Below are 16,075 nucleotides of genomic sequence, written 5' to 3' on the forward strand. Positions count from 1 at the left end.
GTGCCTTTTGAGCATGGCAGCTGACATCAGGTGCCCAGAAATCCCACTTGCTGCTTAGGTCAGGAATAAGTGGGGCATCAGGGTCCACAGAAATGGTGGAGAGCTTGTAGTCAGTCATTTACAGTCTCAACTTCAGCTCCTAGGGAATGTGATCATAACTGCAATGCCTGACATTGCTGAGATTGTTATCATGGTATAACATAGGGCTGTAACTCAGTTGGTAGAGAGCCTGTCTGGCCTGCCCAAAGCCTTGGGTTCATACAATGGGTGTGGTTGTGGTATATACCTGTAATCCCTGCACTCGGGTGGAGGCAGAAAAATCAGGAGTTTAAAGTCTAGCTGCACAGCAAGTTCAAGGCCAGCTTGGGCTCTGGGAGATCCTGTTTAAAAAATAAAGGGACAAGTAAAGAAAGAAAGAGAGATAAAGAGAGAATGAGGATACATGACCAGAATGGGTTAGGTTACAGGAAAACGAACAACTTCAACCTCTATGGCTGAAGACCATGAATCATAGCAGCAGTGCCCACAAGGGTCCCCTGTCTGTCATCCTTCTGCCCAGGGGACTTAGAGGAGGATGGGTGGGCACTACCTGGATCCCTGCAGGTGCCATGGCAGAGAAAAGGTAGAGAGTTACTCAGTGAGTCTTAAAGCTTCTATCCAAAGTGGCAGGTGACTATTTCTGGTCCCATTTTGTTGGCAAGAACCAGTTGTAGGGTGATCTTAGCCTGAGAGGAAACCAAGGATGCTGTGCCCTGAGGGATGAACTGCAAGCTAAAGGCTAAATACGTGTGGGAAAGAACTGCCCGGTGGATGGATGGCCATTGGCCTTCTTGTGTAGCAGGAGTTCTGACAGTGCATCTCTAGAGCGCCACTCTTAGCCTGATAAGGCTCTGTCTTAGTGCAGAAGGCTGTGAACTTTATTACTCTATCTTGGTACCATGTCCTGAGAGAAATTTTTGACTTTTATAGAATTTTAGGATCATAAACTACTCTCTTATTTTCTGTTCTTGAGGTACCAGGAACTGAGCATAAAACCTGACACAGGTCAGGTGTCTTGGGCACTGTTCTGCTATGACCATACTATGACTACGGAAACTCTTATAAAAGAAAGCATTTAGTCAGGGGCTTGTTTGCCGTTTCAGAGGATTAATCCGTTATCATCACAGTGGGGAGCAGTATCTGAGAGCTTTACATCCTAATCCTGCAGGCAGAGAAAGAGAGAGATAAACAGAGACAGACAGGTCTGGTGTGGGCTTTTGAGACCTGAAAGCCACCCAATTACACACTTCCTCCTACAAGGTCACACCTATTCCAACAAGGCCACGCCTCCTAAGCTTTCTAATCCTCCTCAAACAGGCCAGTAACTCAAGACTAAGTGTGCAAATATGAGCCCGTGGGGGCCATTCTGATTATAGGCAGAATTAATGGGAACCTCGGTGCCCATTTTTTTTTGTTTGTTTTTTTGTTTTTTTGTTTTTTTGTTTTTCGAGACAGGGTTTCTCTGTAGCTTTGGTGCCTGTCCCGGAACTAGCTTTTGTAGACCAGGCTGGCCTCGAACTCCCAGAGATCCACCTGCCTCTGCCTCCCGAGTGCTGGGATTAAAGGCGTGTGCCACCATTGCCCGGCTCTGCTTTTTTTAATTTTGAGACAGGGTCTCATTAAGTTGTGTAGACTGCCTTGTGATTCACTGTGTACCCCAGGCAACGCTGGAACATGTGATTCTCCTGCCTCAGCCTTTGGAGTGTCTGTGATGACAGACACAGTCTTTAATGTTCTTCTACCCAACCGTGAAAAAGTGAGAACTACTGAATTAAGGCAGAGAGAGAGTGTGTGTGTGTCACATGTGTGGGGTACCAGAAAGTGGTGCTGGACCCCTGGAACTGGAGTTAAAGATGACTGCAAGCCACCTGATGTGACTGCAGACAATTGAACTTGGGCCCTCGGGGGGAGCAGAAAGTACTTCTAATCTCTGAGCCATCTCTCCAGCCCCACATTAGAATCATTCTTAATTTCCAGGCTGCATCTGGTCCCCAGGCTGTAGACTGGCAACACCTGCTTTAGCGCATGAGTGGGAGAAGAGCTTCCAGTGTCTGTTACTGCTTCATCTCACCTTCAAATGTGTCTTGGGAGCAAAATCTCCATGAGAGGTGTGGTCAAATCACCAGACAGCACCTTCTAGACCTAGTTTCCCTGAATCTGTGCGAGCAAAAGCACTCTCTCAGTATTCCCTTTCTCTTTTTTTACCCATCCATGTTTGTGTTTGCCAGGGGAGTAAAGCTGTTTGCCAGCCCTGCTCAAGAAGGAGATGAGCGCTGTGTGCTCTGGGGACGGTGCTTAAGCACAGACATTCTGCTAACGTTCCCTCTCTGTGTGGCTTCCACCCCTAGTTACTTCAGAAGGACCCACAACATCGTTCTGCAGTTCATCCCCGAGATGATTTTTATGCTGAGTCTGTTTGGATACCTGGTTTTCATGATCATCTTCAAGTGGTGTCGGTATGATGCCCACACATCCCAGAAGGCTCCCAGCATCCTCATCCACTTCATCAGCATGTTTCTGTTTGACTACAGTGACGCTAATGCACCCCTGTATGGCCATCAGGTAGCTCTGCTTTGAAAATCCCTCCTCCAGCCCACTCAGTTCTGAAAGATCTCTCTCACCCTCTCTGAGTGCCGCCAAGAGTTGTTCCCTACAAGACTGAGCCGTCTTAGCGCTCAGAGAAGAACATTACGTTCTCATTAAGTAAAGGAATGAGTATAGACAGCTGTTAGGAGGCTCCCACTCTTCCTGCTGGGGTAATACACAAGGGACATCATTGTTGAGTTGAAAACTGGCTGGCAAAAGAGGAAAATATGACCTTCGAATGGATTGGCTTGAGTGGTAAAGTGCTCCAGATTAGAACATTAAAGGTTTAAAAATCTTGGATTGGCAAGATAGTTCAGCGGCAGGTAAGTGCTTGCTGCCATCCTGCTGATTGAGTTTAGTTTCTGGGACCCATACAGTGGAAGGAGTGAACCAGTTTTTGCAAGTTGTCCCCTAACCTCCACATGCACCCAAAATAAATATGTAGGTAACTGTAAAAGAAAAATTAAAAATCTCATGTGGGAGGCAGAGGCAGGTGAATCTCTGTGAGTTTGAGACCAACCTGGTCTTACACAGAGTTCCAGGCCAGCCAGGTCTACACAGTGAAACTGTGTCTAAATACAAATAAACAAACAAACAAAATCTTTTGTTAAAAAAACAGATTCTAAGCCTGTCAGTAGTGGCGCACACCTGTAATCCCAACAGTTAGAAGGCAGAGGCAGGCAGATCTCTGTGAGTTCGAGGCCAACCTGGTCTACAGAGAGTGTTTCAGGACAGCTAGATCTGTTACACAGAAAAACCCTGTCTCAACAAAAAACAAAACAAAACAAAACCCCCCAAACAACAACAACAACAAAGAAGCAAATTCTAGCTAAGGTGGTGCAGGAGAATTGTCTGTATTTTGTCAATCATGTTTTAAATAAACACCGATTGGCCAGGCAGGAAGTATAGGTGGGTCAACAAGACAGGAAGTAGAGGCGGGGCAACGAAAACAGGAGAATTCTGTAAAGAAGGAAGCCCATTCCTCGCAGTCCTTCCCAGATCATCGATGAAGCAGCATGTGACTTGCCCCACTGTAAAAAGGTACCGAGCCATGTGACTAACATAGATAAGAATAATAGGTTAATATAAGTTATAAGAGCTGATACAAAACCTGAACTAATGGGCCAATCAGTTTATAACCTAAAAAAAGGGGGGGGGAGTGTGCAGCTACTGCTGCTTTTTCAAGCCAGGGAGACCACGCCCAAGTGGGCTGGTATCTTAAAGGCTATTGGCTGAAGGAGCGGAAGGAGCTCCCCCAGCACTAAGGTTCACGTGATAGAAATAGAGATAAAATCAAGAGCAGAAGTTCCTCTGTTCCCGTAAATGGTGAGTTTCTGGGAACTGTGAGCCAGGGTTATGCTATTCCCTGAGTCCCAAAGTCTGCCAGACCTTACTCTATTTTCTGGTCTTCCATGGGTGCTATGTCTACTCTGACTTTCTCCATTGCCTTCAGCCTCTTAATAGCTGCCCCTGGGTCTCTACAGGAGATTGTTCTAGGACACAAAAAGAATCCCTGTAGATCCCCAAGCCCCAAACACGCAAATCTCTTCTATAAAGTAGTATAGTATTGGTGTAGAGACTTTCTAGCTCCACCCTCTATGCTCTGGATCACTTAGGGAGCCAGCACAATGTCAATGCTGTGTAAATGGTGATCATACCAGTTCTAGGGAAATAATGACTAGACAAAGGGTCTTTGTGTGTTCACTACAGAGTTCTTTTAGTATTTTTGATTGAGTGGATATGTGCTAGGCTTCCTTAGCCTCCTTATTCCCCAGGGAAAGCTGAGTGTTCTATCTGCCTGTTCTGCAGCCCCATGAGGCAGTACAATCAGATGCAATAGGGAGTCAAGTCAAAGCAGAGACTCAGTTTATTACTGTGAGCATCAGCTTATATAGGTTAAGTGACATCGTGTGATGCGGGGACACCTCTAGCCAATGAGAGACAGCCAAGCCCTCCCTCTAGCTGGAGGGGGCGTCTACCTAGACTTTGCTGTCTTGTGCTCTCTGGGTAGCTTTGAGACTATCTTTTAAACTCAAGCCAGGCTTTTCTCTGTCCTACAGGCCTCGAGGTACAGGCTCTGAGATATTTTTTTTAATATTTATTTATTTTTTATTTATACAGTATTCTGTCTGCTTGTATGCCTGCAGGCCAGAAGAGGGCACCAGACCTCATTACAGATGGTTGTGAGCCACCATGTGGTTGCTGGGAATTGAACTCAGGACCTTTGGAAGAAGAGGCAGTGCTCTTAACCGCTGAGCCATCTCTCCAGCCCCCTGAGATAATTTTTGCCCAACAGATATGCAGATGTGAAACTTGCAGAGATGATCAAGTATATCTTACTGTTTTCAGTAATAGATATAATTTATTTGTTAGGTATCCCAGAAAGTGTTCGGTGAACATCCAAAGTCATGGGCTTCTTCATGGCGTCATCACACATGTGTCATTATACTGTGTTCCCGTTTGTCCTCCCTCACGGCTCCCCCTCCGGCGTGTTCCTTCCCTCTCCCCATAAAGACTATTTTATCTTGAAACAATAGAAAAACGCTCCCTAGGAGCTAGATAGAAAATGAACTCAGTGAATCATTCTTTGGCAACACAAACTATTCTTTCACCCCGGCGGCCTCGCCCAGCACTGAGACAGCTTTGAGGGCAGGTTTTTCAGAAATGGAAGACCCGCTCCTGTCTAATTCCTCTAGACAGAGTTATGTGACTGGGATCGCACAGGTGGCTCTTCCACGGACACATCCTCTGCCAGGGACTGTAAACACTAGGTTCCTAGTTGACTTTGAGCTTTTTTCCTGGCTCCTAGCCATGTTCCCTTCCTTCCAGAGGCATTGAGCAAGAAGAGAGCATTCTGCCTGACTCGGCTTTTGTAAGAGATGCTTTTAGATAATAATCAGAGAGGAAACATACCTCAGAGGGCCTTTTTGTGTCTGGCTTGTTAAACATACACACAACAACCTTGGGCTGGCCCCAGAATGCTGGCACAAAGTGAGAGTGTTTTAAGGGCTCGTTTACTCCACGCTGGTTTATTTGGATTTCCCAAACAAACCCTTTCTTGTAGGCATTGGCCTTAGAGTAACCAGGTATTCCCAGTGTTAACTGCTTGTAGAGAGGCCCAGGGCTTGTTTCCTTTGGAAGAGGTGTGGGGCATTGCAGCGAGAGAGTGGTGGCTTTCCAACTTCTTGTTGTATTGAAAAACATTACAGAGAGTTGGCGGCCTTCCCTAGGACCTGCTATGAAGATTAATTATGTTGACATGGTTTGAGATTTCCATAACCTCAGTCTGGGGTCACGTGGCTAGAAGAAATGGCAGTCACCAAAGTCTCAGCTTTGCTCTCCGGCTGTCTTTGCGTACAGGCACATATAGGCACTTTGTATGTCATCTGGGGCTGGGAGGTCTGGTTGTGAAATGGGCAAATGGCAGTGAGGTGGCTTCGTGTGCAGGGGCTTCACTGCATAAAGACAGCCACGTGCCCTTCCCTCCTTTGAGCTTGTAAAACAGAGCAGGCATTGAGCAGATAAAATGCTCCCACTGGGTAAAAGGTCTTATGCTGTTACTCCCAGACCATCTCCTGATGCAGCGAACCTTGAGCTGGCAAGAGCAGCTGAGGAAGCAGGAAGGCTCACAAGCTGCACTTCCTCAGCCTGGGAGCAGTTTCCTGTCCCTACCCCATAGTCAGGACACCTTCCCTAACAGCAGCTTCCCACACGGTAGCTGAACGGCTCCTCAGAACTGGGAAATGTGGATGAGGAGCCTGTAAAATAAGCTCTGTGTGTGTCAAGGGGAGGGGAGCCCTGAAAGGAAATATGAAGCTGGGAATTCCTCTTGGGTCTCAAGATGTGGAACCATGAGAAACTGGTTCTGAGTACACAGTGGGTATGCCAGTCCCTGAGGGGACTTGAGGTAGACCATCAGAGTGCGTGAAAACTCCTGGTTTCCTTCTCGAAGAGGGAGGGGGATAGGCAAAGGGAGGGTGAGAGAGCTCAAACAATCACCTTACACTGAGAATATATAATTATTGATTTAGTATACAATGACGCAAGGGCTGGTTTCAGCAGAGAGACGGTTGGAGTCGTGTGACCTGCCAATTTTCTTCTGGAACTAGAGTAACTCTGTCCATCAAGCAGGGTTAAAGGGCCAGGGAAGCCTAGTGCTGTCTTCCTAGTGTATCTCAGGAGGACTTCCTGTTGGAAAGACTTCATGACGTGAGTGTATTACAAGGGTTACATAGTGCATAAGCAACACAGAAATGGTTTCTCGGGCTGGAGAGATGGCTCAGAGGTTAAGAGCACTGACTGTTCTTCCAGAGGTCCTGAGATCAATTCCCAGCAACCACACAATGGCTCACAACCATCTCTAATGAGATCTGGTGCCCTTTTCTGCTTTGCAGGCATACATGGATGCAGAATGTTGCATATATAATACATAAATAAATCTTTTTAAATAAGGAAGAAAAGAAGTGGTTTCTATCCTTCCTTGAGCACAGAGCACCACAGGATGGCCATTTGTCTGTCTACACCAAGAATGTAGCAGAAGTGAGGGTGAATGGGATCGGGATCGGACTGCTCCAGATTGCCCGCCTTCGCCCCGAGAATGCGAAGCCCCACCATGCGTGGGCAGAGTACTTCTGGCCGTCCTCATGACTGCTGTCATTCTTGATCTTGCAGCAAGAAGTCCAGACTTTCTTTGTCATTATCGCGTTGATCTCTGTGCCATGGATGCTTCTGATCAAGCCATTTCTCCTCAGAGCCAAACACCAGAAATCTCAGGTACGCACTGTCTTTCAGTTAGTCCACTGTGGGTCACAGCACACTCTCCTGGAAACGGAAATCTGGGACGGGGAGAGAGTGGTGGGTTTCCCTGCAAGGCCTGGAGGGCAAGGCTGGCCTCAAGCGTGTGTCCTTCGGTGGAGTCCCACAGGGGTCCCTTTACTTCCAGCACAATGGTCCTCCCTTTCTCAGACACGGTGAGTCTGAAGTTCCTCAGACTCCGCTCAGGGTGTGTGTATCCTATCCAGTTGTCCTTGAAGGTTTAGAAGCTTTATAAGCATTCAGACTCGGTTGTTTTGTTGGTTAGACACGGGAGAATTTTATACTTTATATTTTGTTTTTCAAAGACAGAATCTCACTATATAGCCTTGGCTGGTCTGACATACATTATGTAGCTCAGGCTAGCCTAATTCAAAGCAACCCCTCTTGCACCTGCACCCCTAGTGCTAGAATTACAGGCATACATCACTATGCCCTCCCCAGATAATCTGAGTTTTAAAATGAACATTGCAAGTTGCTCTTTGTGAATTTTCTAAGGCTGTAATTTCACTCCCTTAGAATGTTGCTATAGGCTCTCTTAGGAAACCCCATGGTAGGCACCTTCAAAAATCCGGTTTTAATTTAAAATAACTTCCTCCTACTGCTAAATTAAATATCAACTCCAGTTGATTTTTTTCTTTTTCTTCCTAAACTGCCTGGAGCCTCAGATTTACACAGGGAGCACAGTAACCTAACCGAATTGGATTTAGGGAGATTATGCCCTCCTAGGGAACACTGGGGTCCAACTAGACTGAGATGACCCCTGCTTTCTTCTTTTGTGCACAAGATACCGCAGCCTGCATTGAGATTGCGAATGCTTTAAATGACTGTAGGCATTAAACTCTACTTTTCTAAGGTGCGAGGTATGAGGTAGAGATTAACCCCAACTATTGTTCCTGTGGGGGCCTGGAGAAAGAGAATGACGTAACCAAAAAGCCAAAACAACTATAACATGACGAATGAGAGGACATAGTTAACCTTGAGTGAAGCCCTTTATTTTGCTAATACTTTAATTGCTGTCTTTGTCTCCTTGCTTGTCAACAGCTTCAGTCTTTCACGATCCACGAGGATGACATTGAGGGTAGCCACTCAAGCGCCTCAGCTCAGAAGAAGACGGCGGGGACTAAGGGTGACCACGAGGAGGAGGTATCTGAGACCAGAGCACCAAAGGCTGACTTCTCAGTTTGCACCAAATCTAGAACTGGAATATAATCTTGATAGTCACAGGGTGTGGCGTGAACTCAGGCACGAGCTGGGGGGTCTGCTGCCCTCAGCCTGGTGGCTCCTGAGTTAGCAGGTTCAAGAAAGCCCAGGGCAGGCGCTGGGGGTGCATGCCTTTAACCCCAGCACTCAGAACCCTTGACGCTTGCTGGCAAGAGCCTTCAGCCGTTAGATTCCTGGGTGAGGGGTCCCTTTCCCTTCCAGAACTTCCCCTTTCTATCCTGCCCCAGGGCGACTATGACTGATGATGATCTACGATCTATCTTGTTTTTTTTAAAAAGATTTTATTTATTATGTATATAATATTCTGCCTGCAGGTAGACAGGCAAGCCAGAAGAGAGCGCCAGATCATTACAGATGGTTGTGAGCCACCATGTGGGTGCTGGGAACTGTGCTCAGGACCTCTGGAAGAACAGCCAGTAGCCCGTGCTCTTAACTGCTAAGCCAACTCTCCAGCCCTATGATCTAGTTTGTTACTGACGTGGAAGATAGACACTCAAAGCTTGCAATTACCGTGATATGATGAGCACTTGCTACATAATATGCATTGATATATATTGTACCTCATTGCTGTAATAAAACAGGGAAATTAACGTTCTCATTGTAAAAGGAGGAGAGAAGGGAGAAAAAAAAATTAATGAAACGAGACCAAAAATTCTCTGTTACAGTTCAACTTTGGAGACATCTTTGTCCACCAGGCCATCCATACCATCGAGTACTGCCTGGGCTGCATCTCCAACACAGCCTCGTATCTTCGTCTCTGGGCCCTCAGCTTGGCTCACGCAGGTGAGTGTGCAAGCTGGGAGGGGTGGGGCTGCCAATCATATCACCCAGAAAACAGACTCACTCTGTTCATGAGCAATAATGCCTTCTCTGGGTCATCTGTAGTATGCTAATGACTGCTTGATAGTCATTACTTAATACTAGTATGATAACGACTGTTTAATGTTTTTCTTGGATGTCTGTCAACTCCTTAAGCAGCTTACTATAATTTCCCATACTTCTGAAATTGCCTGAACAGAATCTTAACTTGAGCCTGGCATGACAAAATGCCCCAGACGGGGTGGTTCCAGCCAGAAGCAGATTTTTTTTCGTCATAGTTCCGGAGCCTGGAAGTTTGAGATGAGAGTGTTATTGTGGTGGGGCTCCAGTGAAAGGCCGCTTTCTAACACACACACACACACACACACACACACACACACACACACACACACACACACACACACACACACACACCACGCATGTGGAAGGCCGCTTTCTAACACACACACACCGCATGCACGCATGCCCACGCGCGCGCGCGCATGCGCTCAGAGGGGCGAGGGAGCGAGAGCGAGACCACGAGAGTGAATACGCTCTGAAATACCCAATCCCACGGCTAAGGACCCCTCTCGTATTTCCAGTCACCCCCTCAGACCCTAGACAAACAAACCATGCTTCATGCATTCTTTTAGGGTCAGCAATTTTGTGCCTGTCTCATGTTTTGTGCCTGTCTCGTGTTGTTCGGAGTTGCTCCTTTTGCTGCCGATAGCCCTAGCTGGCTGCTCCTGGCGATCAGAGTGCGCAAGGGCGGCCGCCACTGCGAGCAATGCTGTGTTGGTGGAGCTTCCGCTCGGCCTTCAGAGGGACTTCTGGGTTTGAGGTGATAGGATGGAAATGAGGGGTACTGAGCAGGCACACCTGGTGGCTGAGGATATCCCACTTGCTCCCCCAGAGCTGTCCGAGGTGCTCTGGACCATGGTGATGAACATCGGCCTTCGCCTTCGGGGCTGGGGAGGGCTCGTCGGGGTCTTCATCATTTTTGCCGTCTTCGCCGTCCTGACCGTCGCTATCCTCCTGATCATGGAGGGCCTCTCGGCCTTTCTGCATGCCCTCCGGCTGCACTGGTAAGAGCTGGGGGAAGGGCAGCCTGCAGGGCTAACTGGCTGCTCAGAACCACAACTTAGCTGCATCTTCGGAACTTCGGTCTAGTCATCTGTTTGTGTGATGTGCGTGATGTAACATATGTTCACACGTATGCATATGTGCTGCTTCCACTGTTAGAAGCTTTTGATTTTTTTCATTTTATGTGTATGAGTGTCTTGCCTGCATGTATGTCTGTACCACATGTGTGCAGGGCCTGTGGAGGCCGGAAGAGGGCATCAAATCACCTGGGACTGGAGTTGCACACACTTGTGAGCTGCCATGTGGATGCTGTGAATCGAACTCAGGTGCTCTGCAAGAGCAGCCAGTGCTCTTAAAGGCTGAGCCATTTCTCCAGTCCTCGGAAACACTTTTATGTTTACATACTGAGTGGAGAAAGCTGGAGCTTCCCGTCTCCACACTAACATTGCCCTCCACGGCGTGAAGTGTGCGCCTCCGTAACGTCCCAGAACAGAAATGATTGTGGGTGAGACTGATCATCGAATGACTTAAAAATGCAGGCCAAGCTCCTGCTCCTTCTGTACTAGCATGGACCCCACAGCTGGGAGTCAGGGTGCAGGTGGAAAGGCACGCACGACCTCATGAAGAGTTGTCGCCTTGTGCACTGTGGTTTTCAGACAGAGAGCATGGAGGGGAGGCATCCTTGCTTGGATGGAGGCTGTGGGGGAGGTATGTGCTGTGGCCCGTGAAGCCTGAGGAAGAGAGGTGGGAGGAGGGGGCGTGGTAAGAGGGAGGCTTAAAAGGTCGCCTGGTTCCCATGGTGTTCTGGGCCTTGCTGCTACCCCGCAGCCTCCCACATTTCAGTCTGCTCTTTCTGCCCTTCCCATCACCACAGGGTGGAGTTCCAGAACAAGTTCTATGAGGGCGCTGGCTCCAAGTTCTCCCCCTTCTCCTTCAAGCAAGTCCTGGAAGGGGCTGCTGAGGAGTAGGCTCTTCTGCGTCCCTGGTGCTGATGCCAACTGAAGGACTTCACTCTCGTCTCTGATGTCAGCCCAGGCCAGGAGTCCCACGCAGCAACCCTGTTGGCTACAGTGAAGTGAGAAGCTGTGTGAGGCGTGGGATTTGGCAGGACTTCACCACGTAACCCAAGGGCTACTCTTTTCAGTTGGGACTTTATGTGCAGCCAAATGGTCAAATACTACAATAACTGGGAAATGGGGGAGGGGACACTAGACCACTATCTTGTAATAGTTTATTTTTGTTTTACTTTGTGTCTATTTTGAGACAAGGTCTCATTAGCTCTAACCATCCTGGAAATAGCTGCGTAGCCAAGGATGACTTTGAGTTCTGACTCCCCCTGCCTCCACTTCCCCAATGTTCAGCTGACAGGCACCAGCCAGCACACCTGTTATCTCCTGCAGTATTTCAAGTATTATAATCATGAAAATAAATATCTGCTTTGTTCACTGTTTCTTTAAAATGTCTTTATTCAAAATTAATCCGTGCCATAGAGCATCTACAGTTAGAGGCCAACACTGGACGATGGAATTACACAACCTAGTTCTGGGGACGGATCAGGTTTGTGTTTTCTCTGCATTTTCTCCTTGTCAGGGGCTTAGCGTTACAAGCTTAGGGACTTCCTCAAACATTGGCACCCCTACCAGAAGCACAGCTAATGCCTCTGTGTAGAGGGAGGCCCAGCCCTGGCCTGGCTCTCTACATCACTAAGTCCTGAGGAATGAAACCTGACAACCTGACGTCATTCCTGGGCACTGTTTATTGTCACCACACTGGGCTGGAGTGACTGGGTCGGGTTCTGGGAACCAGCATACAGGGAAGGAGACTGCCTCACGGTTGGGTTCCTTATCCTTTGGGTCTGAGATCCCCCAAGCACCTGAGGAGATTCATTCTGTGGGTTGTTTTGTCTGAATGGCCTGAGTCCAGGTGAAATGCTATCTCTATCACACTATAGGAGTAAGACTGAGAATAAGCCACATTTTTGTGTGCTTCGCGATTGACTAAGTCCTTTCTACCTAAAGAGCCCATTAGATTCAAATGTGTTTGCATGTATGAGTGCAGGCACCTGTATGCCATAGCACACATGGAAATCAATGGACAACTTTCCTTGTCATTGTGTGCACCAGTCTAGCTGGGCAATGAGCTCCCAGGGATGCGCCTGCCTCTGACTCCCATCTTGCTATTGGAGCGATGGGATTATAGATGCATGCAACTGTGCCTGGCTTTTCCATAGCTCCTGGGGTTTTGAACTCAGGTCCTCATCCTTGCTTTGCAAATACTTTATTTACTTGCCATCTTCCCAGCTTGTGACTCTTATCTTTTAGACCCCGCTTGCTGCCCTATGCCAAGACTGACTCGTGTCAATAGAAGCAAGACTCAAACCTAAAAGGAAGTGGCCGTGGTCCTTTCCTGTCTGTCACAGCCTGCACAGCAATTCGAGGCCTGTCTTTTCAAGTGTTCACTTCTCAAGGTTTGATCAAGGGGTGACTATTGTGTTTGAACACTAGCTGTGAATGTCAACATGTGCATTACTGGACCAGAAATGAAGTTATTCCCCCCTGCTAAGTGCGTAGGAGGCTCTCCACCTCTCCGGACTGAAGAAAAGAGATTGTTAAGACCTGGGCGATGGAGGGGATGCTCGGTCAATGACAGTCAACAGAAGAGACCATAAGTGCCTATGAGAAGTCCATACTCTCCTGCTTGCTGGTGTCCTATGGACATCCATCTAAAGACTGTACCCTGCAGAGACGGCTCCAAGGCACCGCCCACCCCAGCTCTTTTAGAAATGCCCCTCCCACCTGAGAGCCACAAGCCCACATTCCCCCCAAGGTTTGGCAGCTGCTTTCTGTCTCAGACAACACTGTTATTTTCTCTTTAACTACAGATCAGGTGAGGGCTGTTTAGAAGGGGGCGTGCCCTCCTCGTCGCTCACCTGGAATGCCAGGTGGTTCCTTAATGAATCCTGTTTGGAGAACTGAAATGAAAGGAAGGTAGGTAAGTCTAGAGGCAGAGAGGCCTCCTGGGCTGCCAGACCGGCTGCGGTGAGACAGCGCTCAGGGACCCACAGTCGCGACACTTTCCGAGGGATACGCAGGTGAGAAACTCGGGCAGCAGGTATGTGTGTCTGCTTTCACTGCTGCTGTTCAGGGTAGAGAGGGGAACCAACTATTTGTGGGTGGCTGGAGGCAGATGGAGCGTGAAGCTTTCATTAATTTTTAAAATCATGTATGTATGATAAATGTTAGCGTGCATGCCAGCGTGTGTGTGTGTGTGTGTGTGTGTCTGTCTGTGTGGACATGTGTGCACAGGTCTGTGCCTTATGCACATTCCCAGAAGTCAGAGGCGCACACTGAGTGTCCTGTTCTCACTCTCCACCTATTCCCTTGAGACTGTCTCTCAATGAACCTGGAGTGAGGCTGGCGGCCAACAGACCCAATGATTCCCCTGCCTACCCCCACCCCAGTGTTGATTATAGAGGCCCACAGCCGCGCTGGCTTTTTATATGGGTTCTAGGAATTTGGAATTGAGGTCCTTATTCAAGTACTCTCCCAGCCCCTTACTAATGACACTATGTTTTTTTAAAAGATTTATTTATTAAGCATACAATGTACTGCTGGCAAGGAGATTGTGAGCCACCATGCGGTTGCTGGGAATTGAACTCGGGACCTCTGGAAGAGCAGCCAGTGCTCTTACCCTCTGAGCCATCTCTCCAGCGCCCCCCCACCCCGCTTTTTTTTAAAATCACATCACACATACAAGTCAGTGTGAAAAAGATCTACAGGGGCCCAATTATTTCTGTCTTTTAAAAAAAAAGTTCATGTATCAAAATACAATTGAATGAAGTATCCATCTGTCCCTTAGAAGTCTGACTACTCAAGGACTGCACCTGGGCCTCTGAGTGGCAGAGTCAACCCTAACCTCTTCGTATTCATCCACACAAACTTTCAGGTGGCTTGAAGGTGTGTCGTGTATCACGTCCTCACTTCCGTGTTTGAGGAAGGGATGGCTGGGGGTGCTGAGTTTTTCCCTTGTTTTCCCGAGTTGGTGTGGTTTAGCTTCTGTCCTGCCCTCCCCTCTTCTCCCTCCTGAGAGCCCACCTAGGTGAGGAGCAATTGGTGGCTGCCGGGTGTGTGTGTGTGTGTGTGTGTTTAGTGTGCTACGAAGTCCATTTTATAATCGATTGCCACTACTTCATTTAAAATTACCAGCCAGGGGCTGGGGAGATGGCCGTCCGTAAAGGGCTGGCCCATGGATCCCCAGCACATGCGTAAAAAGCCAGGTGCGGTAGCTTAAACTTAAAATTCCCAGTGTTGGGGTGGCAGAAACAGAAGGAGCCCTGGGGCTCACTGGCTGGCCAGCCTAGCCTAACCTGTGAGCTCCAGGCCAAGGAAAGACCTTGTTTCACGGGCGGTGGATAACATGCCTGAGGATAACACCTGAGTTATCCTCCACACCCCGCACACATGCACATAAATGCATACAAAATTCTCTGACCTCTACATACCTGCATGTGCGTGCATGTGTGTGTATGTGAGAGAGTGTACATTTCAACACACCTTTACCAAATAGCCATGACATAGTTCAGCGGTGTTCAGAAAGAGGACAGTCATCTTAGAAATGACTGTCCTTGTGGCAGGCTCCTGAAGCAGCGAGGGTCAGCTGTTGTACACATGGAAACCCACCTCCAGGTGGACATGGGCCCTTGTCTCCTCCCTTACAGGTTAATCCAGTGGGGAAGGTCAAGTGACCTGGCAAGGGGACCACCCCTGGGAAGTTGGGTTTGCTTGAAGATAACGTACTTTTTCATCCTGGAATCCACCCTTAGTGCAGTCCCTGTGAGTCAGCATGGGGCTTAGCTGTGTCTGTTTACCTGCTTCAAGTCCTGACTCAGAAAGCCACAATCATCCCTGTGAGCGCTGGCCAGAGTCTCAGCATGTTTTTAAACTCTAATGGATGTTTGGGGTTTCCTTGCTCGCTCTTTCCTTCCTTCCTTCCTTCCTTCCTTCCTTCCTTCCTTCCTTCCTTCCTTCCTTCCTTCCTCCTTTCCTTTCTTTCTTCCTTCCTTCCTTCCCTCCTTCCTTCCTTCCTTCCCTCCTTCCCTCCCTCCCTCTTTCCCTCCCTCCCTCCCTCCCTCCTTCCTTCCTTCCTTCCTTCCTTCCTTCCTTCCTTCCTTCCTTCCTTCCTTCCTTCCTTCCTTCCTCCCTTCCTCCCTTCTTTTTCCTTTGTCTTTCTTTCTTTCTTTTTACCTCCCTCATTCCTCCTTCCCTCCCTTTTCTCTCTCTCTCTTTTAAAAAATATGTGTATGAGTGTCTGTGCATGTGTGTATGTGTGTGTGTGTTACCCTTGGAGGCCAGAAGAGGGTATCAGATCCCATGGAACTGGAGTTGTTTGTGGACCTCTGTGTGATTGCTGGGAACTGAACCAGGTCCTCTGCAAGAGCAGTATGTTCTCTTAACCATTGAGCCATCTTGCCTGCCCTCCCTGTTCTTTTTCTAAAGCTCACTGCCCTACCACATTGCTACCTCCCACCAAGTGG

The 16,075-nt window shown here is 48.2% G+C and overlaps 1 protein-coding gene across 1 annotated transcript in view; it reads left to right on the forward strand.

Annotated features, from left to right (window-relative positions):
• Nucleotides 1–11,933, forward strand: part of Atp6v0a4 (ATPase H+ transporting V0 subunit a4) — a 41,567-nt gene extending 29,634 nt beyond the window's left edge. The window contains exons 15-20 of the mRNA XM_057765274.1: nt 2,388–2,601; nt 7,297–7,398; nt 8,482–8,583; nt 9,327–9,444; nt 10,373–10,544; nt 11,417–11,933. Coding sequence (XP_057621257.1) covers nt 2,388–2,601; nt 7,297–7,398; nt 8,482–8,583; nt 9,327–9,444; nt 10,373–10,544; nt 11,417–11,510 — 802 coding nt within the window. The 3' untranslated portion in view covers nt 11,511–11,933. The remainder of the gene's footprint in view (nt 1–2,387; nt 2,602–7,296; nt 7,399–8,481; nt 8,584–9,326; nt 9,445–10,372; nt 10,545–11,416) is intronic.
• Nucleotides 11,934–16,075: the final 4,142 nt, after the last annotated feature.

This window comes from Chionomys nivalis, chromosome 1, assembly GCF_950005125.1.
Source record: "Chionomys nivalis chromosome 1, mChiNiv1.1, whole genome shotgun sequence".
NCBI lineage: Eukaryota > Metazoa > Chordata > Mammalia > Rodentia > Cricetidae > Chionomys > Chionomys nivalis.